This window comes from Podarcis pityusensis (genome assembly GCF_964106645.2).
Source record: "Podarcis pityusensis genome assembly, chromosome: 4".
Taxonomy (NCBI): domain Eukaryota; kingdom Metazoa; phylum Chordata; class Lepidosauria; order Squamata; family Lacertidae; genus Podarcis; species Podarcis pityusensis.
Window position 1 is genome coordinate 14,811,549 of NC_138027.1, and position 19,204 is coordinate 14,830,752.

At 45.3% G+C, this 19,204-nt stretch overlaps 1 protein-coding gene across 2 annotated transcripts in view; it reads left to right on the forward strand.

Moving 5' to 3' along the window:
• Positions 1-5,947: 5,947 nt before the first annotated feature.
• The window catches only part of LOC308475115 (glutamate carboxypeptidase 2-like), a 48,997-nt gene continuing 35,740 nt past the window's right edge, over positions 5,948-19,204 (forward strand). Inside the window, exons 1-5 of one of the 2 annotated variants that reach the window (XM_081002037.1) lie at positions 5,948-6,157; positions 7,818-7,926; positions 12,922-13,108; positions 14,794-14,895; positions 18,002-18,127. In XM_081002037.1, coding sequence (XP_080858163.1) covers positions 6,040-6,157; positions 7,818-7,926; positions 12,922-13,108; positions 14,794-14,895; positions 18,002-18,127 — 642 coding nt within the window. In that variant the 5' untranslated portion in view covers positions 5,948-6,039. Of the gene's footprint in view, positions 6,163-7,817; positions 7,927-12,921; positions 13,109-14,793; positions 14,896-18,001; positions 18,128-19,204 lie in introns of both variants that reach the window. The other variant, XM_081002038.1, reaches the window with a different exon arrangement.

Here is a 19,204-nt window from a genome sequence, read left to right on the forward strand (position 1 = left end):
TCCCCTGCCCTAGAGGATCCTTTGAAATTCAGCAGTGTAGTGTATTGCAAGAGAGGTGGGAAGCCTGGTGGAAGCTGCTAGATCAATAAACATAAGAACGAGTGTAGCGCAAGCTAATGAGATTATTGTTGCAGAGAAAGGAAGTTGCGCAGTGAGAGAGAGAGAGAGAGAGAATGTTCCTGCCAGCACCATAAATCTCAAGCAGATGCTCAGCATTTAATTTTTACTACAGGGTGCCTGCGCCGGATAGTTGGGAAACGACTATAAATATCTGCTTTTTTTATTATGTCTCTGTGAAGGCGAGAAAACCCCACAAAGGGAAGGAGAGCTCACAGTGTGTCGTGTGATGGGGAGCCACCAGCTTTAGGAAGCACGAATCCACAATTTTATGAGCTGGACCCCCAGGCTAAGCTAAAAGGAAATCGCTCCCCAAGACAATTTAGCCTCCTGTACATCCGATTCTCAGGTACCGGTCATTCCATAGGTTCGAGACAACTCTCTTTGTATGCTCTGTGCTCCATGACAGCAATGGTGGCTTCATAAATCAGCATCCTAAGGGCCACATTCTTAATGTGATAGATATTTGCCTTATGACACAAATGTGACAAGGTCAGTGTATGATTTAAAGAATACATTGTAATTTGGCAGGGGGGATGGGGGACGTCTAAAGAAGCGAAACGAAGTTACCAGGGCCGGATTTAAATTTGATGAGGCCCTAAGCTACTGAAGGTAATGGGGCCCTTAGATGTCCAGCTGTCCTGCGTCAACAAATTTTCACTGTTTTTTGTGTTGAATATATGCTATATAGTAATTCATGGACCTGATAGGGAACTAAAGACATTTGCACATAACAAAATATATATTTTATCAAAGTAATTGTTGAACTGAAATACAACTGGAAATGTACATCCAGGTATTTTCGCTTAATTTTTTTGGGTGGGCCCCAACAGAGTGGGGCCCTAAGTTATAGCTTTTTTAGCTTATACGTAAATCTGGCATTGGAAGTTACAGGGAACCAGGAAGAGGGCCTTCTTGGTAGTGGCGCCCACCCTGTGGAACGCCCTCACATCAGATGTCAAAGAAATAAACAACTACCTGACGTTTAAAAGACATCTGTTGGCAGCCCTGTTTAGGGAAGATTTAAATGAATGATGTTTTAATGTATTTTTAATCTTTTGTTGGAAGCTGCCCAGAGTGGCTAGGAAAACTCAGCCAGATGGGGGGGTTAAATATTATTATTATTATTATTATTATTATTATTATTATTATTATGTGAATTTGTGGGGGAACTCATCACCCTGGCTGGTCTCCTCAGGCTGGAGCATGTGCTTGCCCAGAGTTTTGCAAACCAATCTGATCTTTTGATGTTATTGCAGCTCTATAAACCAACAGACAAATAAAATTCAATTGGACAGTAAAAGGTTTTCATTGTCTAATCTATTTAAATGATAGCTATCTGCATGCAACTGAATTAGCAGACAAAATATAAAGCTGTGCTTTGCTTTAAAACTGGCAAGGGCATTATTATTGTTGTTGTTGTTATTAATTTATATACCACCTATACCCACAGGTCTCAGGGTGGTTCACAGGATAAAATCACAATATAGAAACACAAAATACACAATCAAAATAAAAACAAGAACAACCCAGTAATACCCCTCTCAACTAATCAGAGAGGGAAAACAGAATTTAAAGCACACATTCACAATATTTCTAATAAAGCGCATAACTATAAGCATCCATCTGGCATTGTCAAGGAGTAGATTAAAAGATCGATTTGACTGTCTTTCAAATAAAAACATTTTAGCCATTGGTCCCGTCCCTTCCCCAATTGCAACCATTCATAGAAGCTCTTTGATCCAGAGGAGGCTTCTATGAAGGCCCGCTGGGAGGCGATCCTCTATCATCCCTCCCTTCCTTTGCTCCCATCCCCAAATCCCCAAAGGGCTGGTGAAACCTTTGGGACAGAATTTGGTGGGAGCAGGGGAGATGGCCTTGAGGGCTGCAAGAGAAAGGTGGCATTTGCAAAAACTGCCTCCTACCTGTTAAGTTGTGGGTGAACATATCAGAAGACACAGTGATTCTTCAAACAGCTCTTGTTTATTCACAGGCCAGAACAGAACTGGGCTGAAGGGTTCAGCCAGCCTGCTTATAGCGAGCTCAACTACAACGCAACAGTAACAACTTTCTGTAACTATCCAATCACTGAACGTCACTTTCAATTCCTTATTTGCATATGTGGACCTGAGTGAAAACTATCTACAGTATCCCCCTGCTGGCCCAGGGTGAGAACTTCAGTACATAACACTACTGTCCATGAAATTGGGGTTTGGGGTGGGGGCTCGTACGGTCGAGTCCCACTGTGTATATTCCTCCACCCAGTGGCAACATGAGAAAAATAACTGGGGAGGGGGACACAGAAGGAGCAAAGCATATTTCTAGGTGAGCAAGGAAGAAAAATAACAGCACGTGCTAATGACAGGAGTTCAGAAATGGGGGGCAGGAAAATAAATGCAGAGTGATCTCCTTTAATTGGGGGTGTCATTTGTCCCCCTCCTGTGTGCCGCCTGTCACAAAAACATTCAGCTTTCATTATTTTATTTCTTAAAGCGAAGTGTGGGCTGTGGAGATATTTTGTTTGTTTGTTTCATAAAATTTATGCACTGCTTAATTCTAAAACAAAAACAAAATCCAACTCAAAGCAGTTTACAAAAGACACACACAAGTTAAAGTACTACAGTGGTACCTCAGGTTAAGAACTTAATTCGTTCCGGAGGTCCATTCTTAACCTGAAATTGTTCTTAACCTGAGGTACCACTTTAGCTAATGGGGCCTCCTGCTGCCGCCGCGCGATTTCTGTTCTCATCCTGAAGCAAAGTTCTTAACCCAAGGTACTATTTCTGGGTTAGCAGCGTCTGTAACCTGAAGCATCTGTAACCTGAGGTACCACTGTATTAAAATTACCTCAAATTTCTAAGCCTCTGGGGAGGCTTACCAAAACAGGAATGATTTGAGCACGTGCCGAAAAGATACAGAAATGCGGACGCACACAAACAATGCATATATACACTCCTACGGTGCTTTTTTCTGGGGGACACGCAGGGGTACGCATACCCCTAAGCATTTTGTGAATCTAAATTTGGCCTCATTGAGGGGCAGTATTTCAGTATGAGTAGGAAAATGAGAGTACCCCTAAACTTTGTTTTAGAAGAAAAAAAGTACTGCGCTCCTACAGATATTAGCAGGCAAAACATCCAACACAGCTATAACCATATTGGTTCTAAGGTTGGGAGGAAAGGAAGGCAGCTGACAAATGTACCACAGAGGGAGGGTAGGCGGGAAAGGTGGGCTGCCCCATAGATCACCGTGTTACAAGCCTGCGCAGGGAAGGAAGCGGTTTTCTGCAACTGATAATTTCTTATTTAAAAGCCTAGAAAGCGGGGTATGATGGCAGCAATTGTTCGTGGTGTAATCCTGCCATCTAGTGGTAAATTTGAAACATTAGTGGAAAGTGAAAGCTGCTTCCTTTGCTTGCTTGCTTCCTAGAATTAAATAAGGGATCATAGAATTGTGTAATTGTAAGGTTGGAAGGGGAAGGGACGTGGGTGGCGCTGTGGGTTAAACTACAGAGCCTAGGACTTGCCGATCAGAAGGTAGGCGGCTCGAATCCCCGCGATGGGGTGAGCTTCCGTTGCTCGGTCCCTGCTCCTGCCAACCTTGCAGTTCAAAAGCACGTCAAAGTGCAAGTAGATAAATAGGTACCACTCCGGCAGGAAGGTAAATGGTGTTTCCATGTGCTGCTTTGGTTCGCCAGAAGCAGCTTAGTCATGCTGGCCACATGACCCAGAAGCTGTACGCCGGCTCCCTCGGCCAATAAAGCGAGATGAGTGCCACAACCCCAGAGTCGGCCACGACTGGACCTAATGGTCAGGGGTCCCTTTACCTACCTTTTTAAGATTGGAAGGGACCACAAGGGTCATCTAGCCCAACCCGCTTCAATGCAGGAATCTTTTGCCCAATGTGCGGCTTGAACCCACCACCCACCATGTTCTACCGACAGAACTATGGTTTTTCTCTTTCACTCAGAAAGGCACATAAAACAAACAGGCCTGCAGCCTCCTGGAACATGCAAGGTGAATGGGAGCCATAGGAAGGCAGAATGCAATACACTTTATTTGGTCTTTAAACATTGCGTTTATAATCCACCTTTTTCTCCGAGGAACTGTAAGTGGTCATCATGCATGTGGTTCTCCCCCAAACCCACAACAACCCTGTGAAGTAGGCCAGGGTGAGAGGCAGTGTTTGTGACCAAGCGTCACCAAGCGAGCCTTGTGGTCAAGTGGGGATTTGAATCCTGTCTCTCAGGTCTTAGTCTGACACAAATCAGTCCACAGCACTGCCTATTTATTTATTTCTGACTTGGAAAATGGGCTCTGCAAAACACCCATTATTATAATTACTTTATACCACATAATGCCAAAATAGGATTCTAAACAGCTCAGGACCACAGTGCCTCAAGGGCTGCCTCTCCCCATGTGAACCAATCCAGACTCTGAGATCATCTTCTGAGGCCCTTTTCCGTGTGTCTCCTCCATGAGAGGTCCAAAGGGTGGCAACACGAGAACGGGGCCTTTTCTGCAGTGGCTTCCCATTTGTGCAATGCTCTCCCTAGGGACAGATCCTGAAGCTGAAGCTCCAATACTTTGGCCACCTTATGAGAAGAGAAGACTCCCTGGAAAAGACCCTGAGGTTGGGAAAGATGGAGGGCACAAGGAGAAGCGGACGACAGAGGACGAGATGGTTGGACAGTGTTCTCGAAGCTATGAACATGAATTTGACCAAACTGTGGGAGGCAGAGGAAGACAGGAGTGCCTGGCATGCTCTGGTCCATGAGGTCACAAAGAGTCGGACACAACTAAACAACAACTCCCTAGGGAAAATACAAAACACAATTGTATAGAAAAGAAAAAGAGCAAAAGTAATAGAAAAAGTGTAACTTAAAAGACTCTCTGTCATATTTATATTTATATTGTATATATCTTATCATTTATCCACACATAGAAAGGCAGACTCCCTTCCTGTCTATGTCCTCTTTGATCCATCAGAAAGGAATACATCCCTCACTATTAGCCATAGGTAAAGGTAAAGGGACCCCTGACCATTAGGTCCAGTCGTGGCTGACTGTGGGGTTGTGGTGCTCATCTTGCTTTATTGGCCGAGGGAGCCAGCATACAGCTTCCGGGTCATGTGGCCAGCATGACTAAGCCGCTTCTGGCAAACTAGAGCAGTGCACAGAAACGCCGTTTACCTTCCCGCTGGAGCGGTACCTATTTATCTACTTGCACTTTGAGGTGCTTTCGAACTGCTAGGTGGGCAGGAGCAGGGACCGAGCAACGGGAGCTAACCCCGTCGCGGGGATTCGAACCACCGACCTTCTGATCGGCAAGTCCTAGGCTCTGTGGTTGAACCCACAGCGCCACCCGCATCCCTCTTAGCCATACTGGCTGGTAAAGATGAGAATTGGAGTCTGCCCACATCTGGGTTGCCACCGTTTCCCCATCCCTGTATTTATGACGGCCAACACCTTTGCCTGTTTGTGCGATTCATTTATTCATGAAGGGCGCCTCTCATTAATTGACAACGGATGCTGCCAAAACCGAGGCTGCCAAACCAGCCCAGCCCTTCCACAGCATCCCCAGTGGGACAGCGGTGGCCTCAGTCTGAGAAGACACCTGTTCCTGGCTTTGCTCTCCTCCTGAGCGAAGGAATGGCAGTGCCAGGCCGCAGACCTTGGCAGCGATACAACACTTGGAGCCTGGTTTGCAGAGGATCCTTCTCGCCTCTGCCTGCCCTCTTCGCAGCCTGCAGGAGGAGTCGAGATCTGTGCGCAGAAGAAAAGTGTGAGGACTTTGCCCCCTTGTACAGAGTCTCTCTCTCTCTCTCTCTCTCTCTCTCTCTCTCTCTATATATGTGGCAGGGGACTGGAAGAGGTCAGGCGCAATCCAGAGCCTGGGAAAGCTTTCTTTTGCAACAGGAAGGATGTGGAGCTCCCTGCATGCTGCCACCGAGCCCACCTACGCAAGGGGCAACAGGAGCCGTTCCTGGGTGCTGGCCGTGGGGGTGGCAGTTGGCGTGTTCCTCCTCGGATTCCTCATTGGTATGGTGCGGGCTGAGCCAAGAGTCTCGTTTTATCTGCAAAAGGGCTGGGAGAAGAGTTGCTGGAGGTCGAATTGCATGCGCTGCTGCTCTGTCACTCATTAGGGGAGGGAAATAATTGCCTTCGCATTCCAGGGAGCGAGTTCTCCTCCTGGAACTTGTTAGGAGGGGAAGAAGAAAGTTTAAGAGGGAAAAAAAGTTGTTTTAGTCTGCAAGCAAGAAGCTTTGTTTCTTTAGAGATTTGAACAGATGAGGGTTTTAAAGAAGGCATGGAAAGCTCTCGCCTTCCTCTCTTGCAGCTACTAAGAACAGACAAAGTGGATTTGCGGTATTCGCTCAGCAGCATAAGTCAGTGGCTTTTAAAAAACGGAAAGATTCACGGAGGGCAAAGTCAACAGTGACAAGTTGTGATCATTCAAGAGCAGCAAAATACCTTTGAGTGCTGGTTGCTAAGGACAGAGTGCTGTTTTTGTGTCTTGCTTGTGGGTTTGGCGGGGTTGGTTTGGTTGTGGTTGCACTTTACCTGCTGAGAGTAAGCCCCCTTGAATGCTGAAGGGACTTACTTCTGAGTAAACATGCAGGTGGACTGGACTGCAGGTGGATCTTTGATCTGATGTGCCAAGGCATTGCTTGTCTGTCTGTTCTCTTGCCCGTTAAAGGCACATTTGCTTTGCTTTAAACAGAACAGAACAAAAACAAAATTCAATTTCTGCGTGTTAAAATCATTTCAAACTTCTCTACTCCATCCCTTTGCGTCTTCAAGGGGAGACTCTCATTGCTTATGGAGCCTAATGGCCCCACATACATACACTCAGTATCATCAGGCTTTGGGGACAAAAAAACCCTGTGGGGCACCTCAGAAACAAACCCATGAGAACTGGACATGCTCAGTGGGTTCCTTGTGTTTTGGATTCCTGAATGGAAGCACTTCACACTGCAACGTTTTGTTGCAGGGTCCCGCTTGCTATTTATTTACACTAGAACCAATGCACATAAATAAACCCTTTACAAAGGCTGTATGCACACAATTTAAATCTCATGTCTTATCCCCCAAAATCCTGGGTATTGTGGCTTGTTAAGGGTGCTGGGAAATGTAGCTTCATGAGGGGTGAACTACAGCCCTTAGGGTTTTTTTGTGGGGGGGGGGTTGTGCTTTAACTGTGCTTCAAATGTCTGGTGGACATTAACCCTAGGTGAACAAACCAAAATGGTATGCCTTCGCCCCAAAGGAGCTTACAATTTATTTATTTATTTAAAAATAAAGACTATAGAAGGAGAGGACAAAGAAACAAATTAGTAGGGCAAAATGTTTCTCTCCCCAGCCTTCCCAGTTTTTGAAATTTTAGCAATCAGTAAAAATGAATGGATTTCCTCTGGCATTTTTTCATATTCCATGAAGGTGAATGCATGGTTAACATTATGAACCTCAACGGTTGTATGGATAAAACTCACTCTGTAACAAGCAAATGGCCTTTAAGCCATGTCTGTCTAGGATTTGGGTCTTCAGTCAATGAGTTGACACTGCCACCGCCATGTTGGATTCCATGTTTTTAAGCAGACGGGTGGACTAGAAGACCCTTGGGGTTTCTTGCAAACGTACAATTCTGTGATTCTGTGATGACAGGTGCAGTTGTTGCAGCTCTCTCTGGTCTATCTTGCAGGTTGGCTGAGCAAACCTGAAGGTCAATTGCCTGCAACAGGTTCTCACGAGAAGATGAAGAAGGCGTTTATGAAAGAAATGAAAGCTGCAAATATCAAGCAATTTTTATAGTAAGCAAAGTGCACTGCGTTGATTTGTGTGTGTGCCTTTAAATTGACCCAGAAACCACTTTTTGCGACTCTTTTGGAACAAGGTGGTTTTAGCAAATGACAATAAGCTCAGTCACCAGAGATCTATCAGTAATGGTAGATTTCTGATCTCTGATTCTGGTTGTACAGGATTATTTATTTGTTTGGAATCTTTACTTTTCCCATCCCAAGAAAAAAACAAAAGACAGGGCAAAAGAGAATTAGATCAATGCCTAAATTCACCCCCCAAGCTGGTGATATATAATAGCTTTTTTGAGAGTTAGAAGTGGCAAGATAAGGGGTTCATTGTCCGTGATGTGCACACTCATTTCTTTTGTCTGGCTATCATCCCTGATCAAACACTAGAAAAAAAAGAAAAAGACTGATGCACAGTCCTGAACTTGTGGCACTGAACTGAAAAATAACAACCCTGTATTTGAATAACAGAAACAAGAAGGCAGATATGGGTAACTGCTCTAGCCATGCATCTCTATGGTGCAAATATTCCTGGTATATGCTGCCATTTTTAGAGACTGCCTTAAATTAGATACCTCAAGCACATTGCAGCAAGGAGCCCTTAAGTCAGGGGTAGCTAACCTCCAGGAGGAAAAAAAGAAGAAAAATTAAAAGTAGATTGGGTGCCGAGACCATATAACACTGGTCTTGAAAGACCTACACTGGCTCCCAGTACATTTCTGAGCACAATTCAAAGTGTTGGTGCTGACCTTTAAATCCCTAAACAGCCTCGTTCCAGTATACCTGAAGGAGCATCTCCACCTCCATCGTTCTGTCCGGACACTGAGGTCCAGCGCCGAGGGCCTTCTGCCGGTTCCCTCACTGCGAGAAGCCAAGTTACAGGGAACCAGGCAGAGGGCCTTCTCAGTAGTGGCACCCGCCCTGTGGAATGCCCTCCCACCAGATGTCAAAGAGAAAAACAACTACCAAACTTTTAGAAGACATCTGAAGGTAGCCCTTTTAGGGAGGCTTTTAATGTTTAATAATTATTGTATTTTAGTGTTCTGTTGGAAGCCACCCAGAGTGGCTGGGGAAACCCAGCCAGATGGCCGGGGTATAAATAATAAATTAGTAGTAGTAGTAGTAGTAGTAGTAGTAGTAGTAGTAGTAGTGTTAGTATTAGCATTAGTATTAGAATTATAAGCCAACCAGACCCATGTAGCTTTCCTATGTAGAAGAAGCTGGTGTAAATTTACATCAGATGTAAACCCTGATCAGCAGCAGGGCTGTCGCTCTTCCTATGCCTGGTAGAGGGAAAGCAAGCCTTTAAAATAGTGTTCTTTGCCAAGCGGGCAGGTGAAATGTTCTGGCCTTGCCTCAGCCAGATTCAGCTCAGCTGGTTGAGCCACAGGTGAGCCAGGATGAACAAGCTACACTGAAGTACCTTTGATGGTGCCAGGACTGCAGGCTAAAATATATTTTTCAGTTTGGTGGCATTTCCTGAGATTAACTTAGCGGCATACATTTGTAATTACAGTGTTTTTAGTCCATGGCAAGCGTTTAGTAATCAAAAAGCTGGCACGCAGAGCACGTTTTCAAGTAGGAAAGAAAACTATCGCTCAGACTTATTTAGCAAATGAGTCAGTGTTCCAGTTATAAATGCTAATATGTTGACGTTTGTCCACCCAGCGCCAGCTCAGTGTGTTTTGTGATTGTTAAGCAGTGTTAAAGAGGAACATTTCCCTCCTTTTATTCATACTTGTTCATGAGGGTGTGTTAAACATTTTAGATGCCTACAAAATGGATGCAGGGTGAATGAATGAATGAATGAATGAATCTTTATTTGCGTCAGCCAGCGGCCATAGCAATAAACCAACAATACAATATACAATGCCACTTAAAGGCCAAAAGAATAAGCATGTAGGTTTGAATTGCTTAGTCAATCACAGCTTTTATTTAAGCACATAAGAACCTTAGACAAGCCTGTTGGATCAGGCCAATGGTCCATCTAAGTCCAGCATCATGTTCTCAAAGTGGCCAGGCCAGATGTCTGTGAGAAACCCGCATTGAGGATCCAAAAAAAAGAGCATTTTCCCTCCTGTGGTTTCCAGCAACTGGTGAATTCCTGCCTCCAACCGGAGCTTTACATCTCCAGAATTGCTTTTGGCCAAGTTGTAGATCTATCCTTAGAGATGCAGAGAGGTTCTCATTCACTTCTTGCCCATCGTGCAACAAATCCGAGTTAAACAGAAAGCATAGCTTGTATATAATAATAATTTATTATTCATACCCCACCCATCTGGCTGGGTTTCCCCAGCCACTCTGGGCGGCTTCCAGCAAAAAATTAAAATACAAGAATTCATCAAATACTAAAAGCTTCCCTTAACAGGGCTGCCTTCAGATGTCTTCTAAAAGTCAGATAGTTGTTTATTTCTTTGACATCTGGTGGGAGGACGTTCCACAGGGCAGGAGCCACCCCTGAGAAGACCCTCTGCCTGATTCCCTCCAACCTCACTTCTCGCAGTGAGGGAACCACCAGAAGCCCCTCAGAGCTGGACCTCAGTGTCCGGGCTGAACAATGGGGGTGGAGAAACTCCCTCGGGTATACTGGGCCGAGGCTGTTTAGGGCTTTAGCAAGCATGCCAACTGGCCAAACCAACCAACCAACACACTTGGGGTACATTTCAGAACATTCTCAAGACGAGGTAACCCCATGCCATCAAAGGCCCATGGGCAACACCTAAAAACGATCAAGGTGGAGCCCGCAAGGTGGAGACGGATTTAGTGCTGAGCCGGTAATAGTCTGGAAGCGCATCCTGTGTATTTTATCTTATCTTAAACTTCTTGTACACTGAGTTGCTAACTTTTTTTTTTTTGCCGCAAAGCAGTTGAGAAACCTGTGAGTGAAAAATAATTAACGATTTGTTTAATCAAATCTTTCCTCCGCCCCAGCCGGCATGGTAGCAGGGCTGACATAGATGGGAAATGTGCAGTAGTTCAAATCAGCCAGAGGGCACCAGGTTGCGGAAGGCTGCCTTAAACAAAGAAACAGAAATAGTGGTGGTGCGAGCTGAGTGACTGAAGAGGTAACAGGGCCCAGGGATTGAGGAGTGTCCAGAATCTGGGCAGAAGCTGATGAAGGAGAGGAAGGATGGTGAGAGGCAGAGATGGGTCAGGCTTGTGAAGAAGCCTTGTGAAGAAGAACCAGTGAAGGCGGTGAAGGTCCTGTGTGAGTGCCTGGAGGCAGTTGGAGGATGGATGGCAGCTAACAGATTGAGGTTGAATCCTGACAAGACAGAAGTACTGTTTTGGGGAACAGGGGGCGGGCAGGTGTGGGGGACTCCCTGGTCATTTTGGACTCACAGCTGTCCATGGAGGCTCAGGGGTCAATTCTGTGTCCAGGGCGGCTGTCCACCAGTTCCATCTGGTACGCAGGCTGAGACCCTTCCTGACCACAGACTATCTTGCCAGAGTGGTGCATGCTCTAGTTATCTCCCACTTAGACTACTGCAATGCACTTTACATGGGGCTACCTTTGAAGGTGACTTGGAAACTGCAATTAATCCAGAACGCAGCAGCCAGACTGGTGACTGGGAACGGCCGCCGAGACCACATAACACCGGTCCTCAAAGAACTTCATTGGCTCCCAATATGTTTCCGAGCACAATTTAAAGCCCTAAACGGCCTTGGTCCTGTACACCTGAAGGAGCGTCTCCACCCCCATCATCCAGCCCGGACACTGAGGTCCAGCGCCGAGGGCCCTCTGGCAGTTTCCTCGCTGCGAGAAGTGAGGTTACAGTGAACCAGGCAGAGAGCCTTCTCAGTAGTGGCCCCTGCCCTGTGGAATGCCCTCCCAGCAGATGTCAAGGCAATAAACAACTATTTTACTTTTAAAAGACAACTGAAGGCGGCCCTGTTTAGGGACGTTTTTAATGTCTGATGCTGTATTGTTTTTAATATTCAATTGGAAGCTGCCCAGAATGGCTGGGGAAATAATAAATTATTATTAATATTATTATGGTGTCTCCCCATCCTGATGTGATAAGCTGTCTTCCTGTTTGGTCTCCCAGAACCAGGAGAGGCATGTAGCGGGAGAAGCAAAGAGAGACACACCGGTGCAGTCTCTGATTGCTTGCGGGGGGGGGGGGAGCTGGAGAGGAGGAGACATACCTGGCTGTGGGAAGTTGTGGATCTTTAGTCTCAGCAATTTGATTCATGGGGGCAAGACAAGGGCATAGCCGGGGGGGGGCAAGGGGGCAACTCCCCCCCCCCCAAATCAAGTAAAACATTCTAAAGAAGAATGGCAACTTAAACTGATGGAATAAGCGCAGCTTGCGGACCTAACATATAGAATAAGAGAACAAGGAGAACATACGTTTAAAGAAGATTGGAAAATGTTTATTGAATATATAGGGGGAGATTGTGTACACTTGAAAACGTTGGCAGCATTAAGATAAATTCAACAGTGTAAATAAGTTTTGATGGATGTAATAATGGAATAGTGAATGGTTTCGCTTATGTAAAATATGCAGGGATTTATGATATGCAAAGTGAAGCATAGAAAGAGAAGAAGGGAAGTTATTGGTATCTTAAGGTTGTTTTATATTCTAAATTGCGAAACAGAATATGTATATGTATATGTATGTGTGTGTGTGTGTGTGTGTGTGTATAAATACTTAACTAACTGATGAGTCACATCAGTTTTGCCCCCCTAACAAAGTCCTGCCCCCCCCAAAAAAAATCCTGGCTACATCCATGGAGCAAAACCTCAGTTTCTGTGCACATTAGGCCTGACACTCTTTTAGACATCCTGTTTTGCTATTAAAGAGTTAACTCCTGCTGGATTGGTGTGATTTGCTGCTGGCTCGCTCCTGTCAGTGACCCACCTTTGGCCAAGATGGTCACCTGGCTGCGATTTGTGCAACTTGCACAGCGAGGACCGACGTCCAACAGCAGCAGCAAGCCCAATGAAAAAATAAATAAATGTGATTTCATTCATTATACCCTTCTCCTCTTTTGCAGTAATTTCACTCGGCTGCCTCACTTGGCAGGCACACCAGAGAACCTGCGCCTGGCCAAACAAATACAAGCCCAGTGGAAGGAATTTGGCCTGGATTCGGTTCAGCTGGCTGCCTACGACGTTCTGCTGTCCTACCCAAATGAAACAAATCCCAACTACATCTCAATTGTGGATGACCAAGGGCATGAGGTAAAGGGGAGAGGGAGAGAAAATGGATTTCCCCATCTGGCTTTAGCGTTTTTTTAAGTCAACCATCCCTGTCCCTTTCAGAACATTCAGTTTAACAGATAACGATGCAGTTATGAGAGGTAAATTCTGCTGAGCTTTGAAAAGAGCAAAACACCTGGAAGAGATCTTTTCTCCAGGTGAACCTGCCCACACTTTGAGGTGACGATTCCTTAAATGCCAGTGTGGTGTAGTGGTTAAGAGCGGTGGACTCGTAATCTGGTGAACCGGGTTCGATTCCCCGCTCCTCCACATGCAGCTGTTGGGTAACCTTAAGTTAGTCACACTTCTCTGAAGTCTCTCAGCCTCACTCATCTCACAGAGTGTTTGTTGTGGGGGAGGAAGGGAAAGGAGAATGTTAGCCACTTTGAGACTCCTTTGGGTAGTGATACAGTGGGAGATCAAATCCAAACTCTTCTTAAATGGCTTTCCCACCTTCCCCCAAAAGGAGTTCACACCAGCAGTGGAACAAAGCGAATAGAATAAAATGAAAACATATTTTATAGCTTTTAAAGTTACAGGGAACCAGGCAGAGGGCCTTCTCGGTAGTGGCGCCCTCCCTGTGGAACGCCCTCCCACCAGATGTCAAAGAGAACAACAACTACCAGACTTTTAGAATACATCTGAAGGCAGCCCTGTTTAGGGAAGCTTTTAATGTTTGATGTATCACAGTATTTTAATGTTCTTTTGGAAGCCGCCCAGAGTGGCTGGGGAAACCCAGCCAGATGGGCGGGGTATAAATAATAAATTATTATTATTATTATTATTATTATTATTATTATTATTATTATTTCAGTCACATACCCTCACAGGTAATAATTTCAAGGATGCCAGGGTAGTATCTTTCAGCCGTCAAATGCCTGGGTGAATAGTACTGTTTTTCCATTCCTTCTGAATGTTAATAATGAGGAAGACAGGCACATCTCTCCAGAGAGAGCCTTCTTTGTCACAGAATCCCAACCTTTCCTCAGATATATATGCCCAGTGCCTACTTTCTGTGTGCATTGTGGAGGGAGGGACTGACCACATTTTCTTTTCTCAAGCTTTTAGCAACATCTTCTCTCATTCTGCTAGGTTGTTTGCTTACAGTTGTGATACCCCAAGTTGATTTTGGGGCCTGGTCATAGATGCCACCTGCAGCCCTAACATGAATGCAATGCGGGACGTTAACTGCGATTCCTGCATTGCAGACAGTTGGACCAGAGGGAAACCCTTTGGATCCTTTCCAACTCCACAATTCTATGAAATTTAACAAATGGACTGACAATATGATAGCGCTCGCAACCTATGAACGGACTGCTTACAGACGTTGACTTGGATCAATATGGCAATATTTGGAATGAGCTTCTATGAAATGTAGTAGGCTATTAATATTTGCATATGTCTTAGGATAAGAGTATCAATTTCATATAAGAATGTATGGGCTAGGGTGTTTTCCATATATTGTATATATTCATATACTGCTTCTTTCTATGTGTGTTTGAGCCTTTTTATTTTTTATTTTATTTTTCCACATACATCACTTTATTTCTTTATATTCGAAACCTTTGCAATTAAAATATTAATACTGGGGAAAACAATTATATGAAATTAGTCTAAACCTGACCTTAATATTCTGCCTCCTCCTCTGCTCCCTCTTAACTGCCCAGATTTTCAACACCTCATTATCTGAGCCTCTCCCTCCGGGGTATACACACATTGAAGATGTTGTTCCACCCTACAGTGCTTTCTCTGCTCAGGGCATGCCAGAGGTAAGGACTGATGTGGGGTAACAGGCTGTGTGAATGTGCCCTTTGGTTATGCGAATGACCCTCTCTCTCTGGATCAGGAGTGGTGATCACTTTTCAGATCCAGTGTCTCTTTCCCTTGTGTGCAACCTTCTGGGGACCACGTACCAGAGGTGGGCGGGGCCAGAGGCAAGAGTAGGCGGAGCATCCGATGCAAATTTTTTACTTTAGTGCAGCAGTAAGCTAGTTTCCACACATACACACACTCTGCCCTCCACCCAGACAAGCAGGAGGCATGGTCAGATCTTAAGGACATATTCCAAGTAGGCAGATACTCTCAAGGGGTGTGTGCATCCAAGGCAGCAAGGGGTGTGGTCTCGGGAAGATTCAGGGGCCAGATAGAGAGACCTCGGGAGCCACATGGGGTCCTCCTAACCTGAGTGTCAGTGGCTGGTCTGAATTGGAAGATTGGGGAATGGAGTCACAGGGAGATCAGCTCCTAACAGAAGAGGAGGAAGACTATTTGCCTCCCCTGCTTCCAGCGTTTCCAGAAACAGAGAGACAGGTAGACACAGCAGCTGCTCAGTTGAGAGGAGCTACCCAGCTATGAGATAGTAGCTAAGCAACCAGAAGGGAGGGAGCAGCTGGGTGATACATCAATAGAGAGTGGGGGAACCCCCTCCCCCCCTGAACTCAGAGGTCCAAGCATGTCAAAGAACAGAGGAGACGCAGAGGGGGAGGAACTTCCCGTTGGCACGCTTCTTGCTGTGGAAGTGGGGAGGAGTCAGAGTAAGGCAGTATGGTGTAGTGGTTAAGAGCAGCAGACTTGTAATCTGGTGAACCGGGTTCGCTTCCCCGCTCCTCCACATGGAGCTGCTGGGTGATCTTGGGCCAGTCACACTTCTCTGAAGTCTCTCAGCCCCCCTCACCTCACAGAGTGTTTGTTGTGGGGGAGGAAGGGAAAGGAGATTGCTAGCCGCTTTGAGACTCCTTAGGGTAGTGATATAGCAGGATATCAAATCCAAACTCTTCTTCTATCCTTGCGGAGGGTTGCCTGCTTGTGCTTGCATCATAATGCTGTAATAAAAGGCCTATAAATCTACCAAATGCTCGTTAATTCTTATCATTGAGCTCCCAGAAGACAGAGGGGAACTTGAGTACCTGACACTGAGGTTCTCCACCCCTGCTCTAGGTTTTTATATCTCCCAAGTTTGTTGCTATACAATAGGATTGTGACTAAACTTGATGGCCAGCAAGAATTTCAAGCTACTAGGTTTCTGCCTCACCTCTCCTGCCTAGGTGGGAGCTAAAATAAGCCAGTTCCTAAATTTGGGTATCTGGGCTGGATCTACACTGACCTGTTTAACATTATTTTTCCCCATTAGACTAATAATAGATATATCATTCTGAAACATCATAGGCTATACTTGTTGATTAAAAGGTTTACTACCTTGGTTTGTTGGTTTGGCAAATGAAAGTTATACCCGGCCACACTGTTTTCCAAAACACTGTTTCTTTCCCTGCTGATGATTTCTGGTTGCTCTGCTCTGCCCTCCAGTATCACATTTTAATTCTCCCTCCCTCCATTTTTAAATAAAATTTATTTAATCATTTTTTCAGTACAAACAACAACGGCAAAAGGCACATACAACAAAAACCACAATAACACCAATAACACAATTTGACAATTCAGATTTGAATACACTGATATACCTATGACTACACCTTTTTAACAATATTTTCCCACCTCTCTCTCCTCCCCCTACTTCCCACCACTATCTGCCTTATTGCTTAAATATTCCTTCCAGATTTCTTCATATTTATCCATTCTTAATTTGCGTCGACATGCAATTCGTTCATATGTAGCTACTCTGTCCATATTATAAATCCATGTGCTCAATGGAATCTTTTTGCCACAAAATTCTCGCTCCCTCTGTGTCCTTTGTTATCTGCACATGCCACCACCCCTCAAATTCCACTGGAGGGCGGTCAGCGTTTGAATGCAGTGGAACATTACATAGGGACATATATAGAAGCATAAGACACAGGGACCAATATAGCAGCATAAAACTATTAAAAACTAAGCGATAAAAAAGGCAAGCTGATAAAGCATTATGAACATAAAAAGTAGGATGGCATGTGCCCATCTACATTATCAAAACCCTGCCTTAAACCTTCCTTAACGTTAAAAACCATGAGTGTAGATCTGTCCCTCATCAGAGAAATATATTTTTGAAAAAGATATGAGGGTTCTTTTGGCGCTCCCTAGGAAGAAGCAGCCCCCCAGAACTGCAAAGGCATACAGCTGATATTGGGGAAACTGCTGTTGGCTGAAAGACTCTGGGCACCACAAACTGATGTTTGCATTGCGTTAGCATTATACAGAGCAAACAGCAAACCCGACTGCTGTTTATCCGATTCAGTGCTAAACCACAGGTTTTCCCAGGGGAAGTGGCAGGGCAAACTGGCGTGGATGAACCCTTGATCTTGACACAAGAATAGCGCATTGTTGGTAGATTTATTCTGCTCTAGTTTGTATTCTGCTGCTTCTCCAATGCCATCATATTGGGTGCATTCACACAGAAGCATATTCTATTTTCCCTCCGTTGTTTTCTGCTATTCTCTGCATTTGAGCTTTCAGATGCCACAAAAACCACTTCTGGAAATATAGCAGAATATAACTTAGTGCAAGTTTAGCACTCATATCTGTGTTCTGTGCAAGTAAAGGTATGGTAAAGTAAAGGACCCCTGGACGGTTAAGTCCAGTCAAATGTGACTATGGGGCTGTCGCTTTTCAGGCTGAGCAAGCCGGCCTTTGTCCACAGACCGCTTTCCGGGTCATGTGGCCAGCAGAACTAAACCACTTCTGGCACAATGGGACACTGTGCCGAGTGCCAGAGCGCACAGAAACGCTGTTTACCTTCCTGCCACAGTGGTACCTATTTATCTACTTGCGCCGGTGTGCTTTCGAACTGCTAAGTGCAGAAGCTGGGACAGAGCAACAGGAGCTCACTCCGTTGCGGGGATTTGAACCACTGTCCTTCTGATCTGTGCAAGTAATACAGAATTCAGCACTAAACTTCTTCTATCGAGCAGGCTCTTCTTACATTCTGGTGTTCTTATACCCCAGGGAGATCTGGTTTACGTGAACTATGGAAGCATAGAAGATTTCCAAAGGTTAGAACGAGAGCTCGGAATTAATTGCTCTGGGAAAATTGTGATTGTCAGATATGGGAAAATCTTCAGAGGAAACAAGGTAATAATGATTCTATCCCATCTCAGTGTGTAGGGGATGCTTTGACACACAGACGGAATTTGCCCAAATGTGAGAGCTGCTTTTATATTGTTAAAACAACAACTACGAAGGCAGAAACTTACGGAGAGTAACTTAATACTGATGTGTGATATTTGGATATTTTTTCAGGTGAACATAACAACAGTGAAGGAGGGATCTGAGCATAGAGGAGGGCCTGGGGGCACTTTGATCATGCCCCCCCAACATACCCATTTCACAGAAGGAAAATGGGCAATTCTCAAAATGCACACACTTCAAAACCAGTAGAACAAGTACAGTGGTACCTTGCTTCTCAAACTCAATCCATTCCGGGAGTCTGTTTGACTTCTGAAACCATTTGAAAACCAAGGCACAGCTTCCCATTGGCTGCAGGAGCTTCCTGCACTCAAGCGGAAGCCGTGTCGGACATTTGGCTTCTGAAAAACATTCGCATACTGGAACAGCTACTTCCGGGTTTGCGGCATTTGGGAGCTGATTTGTTCTGCAGCTGAGCCGTTTGGGAACCAAGGTACCCCTGTACAACAAAAACCTTGCACCCCTTTGAACAGAACCAGAACCCACAAAGCATTCCCACAACAAGCAAACAAAAAACACCTCCCAAACATTAATGTGTAAGAGACAGCCAGGGAACCTTTGGAGGCAGCAAGGATGCTATGGTGCCCACCAGCACCACAATGGGGACTCCAGGTTTAGTGGGCAATCCTATGTCCTGACTCCCCATGATAAATAGTTTAGGATGCAGCCGATTTCCAGCTCAGGCAGCTGATTCCTGGCTCTGCCAGCATTAAGTCTCCAACCTCAGTTCAACCAATGACACGCCGGTGTAGCTTGCTGATCCCAGCTCAGCCAGGGCTCAGACAGCTAAGCCAAAGCTCGCTGAACAAAGGCCAGTGTCAGTCCCCAAAAAGAGGTGTTCTGGCGGAGCTATGTGGATGGGACCAGCGAGGGCAGGGGCTGAGGCTGTATCCTGGCAACTCAGCACAGAATACTAATTTAAAAGGCTTGTTTTCTGACTGCCAGGCTTTGGCAGAGCAGCAA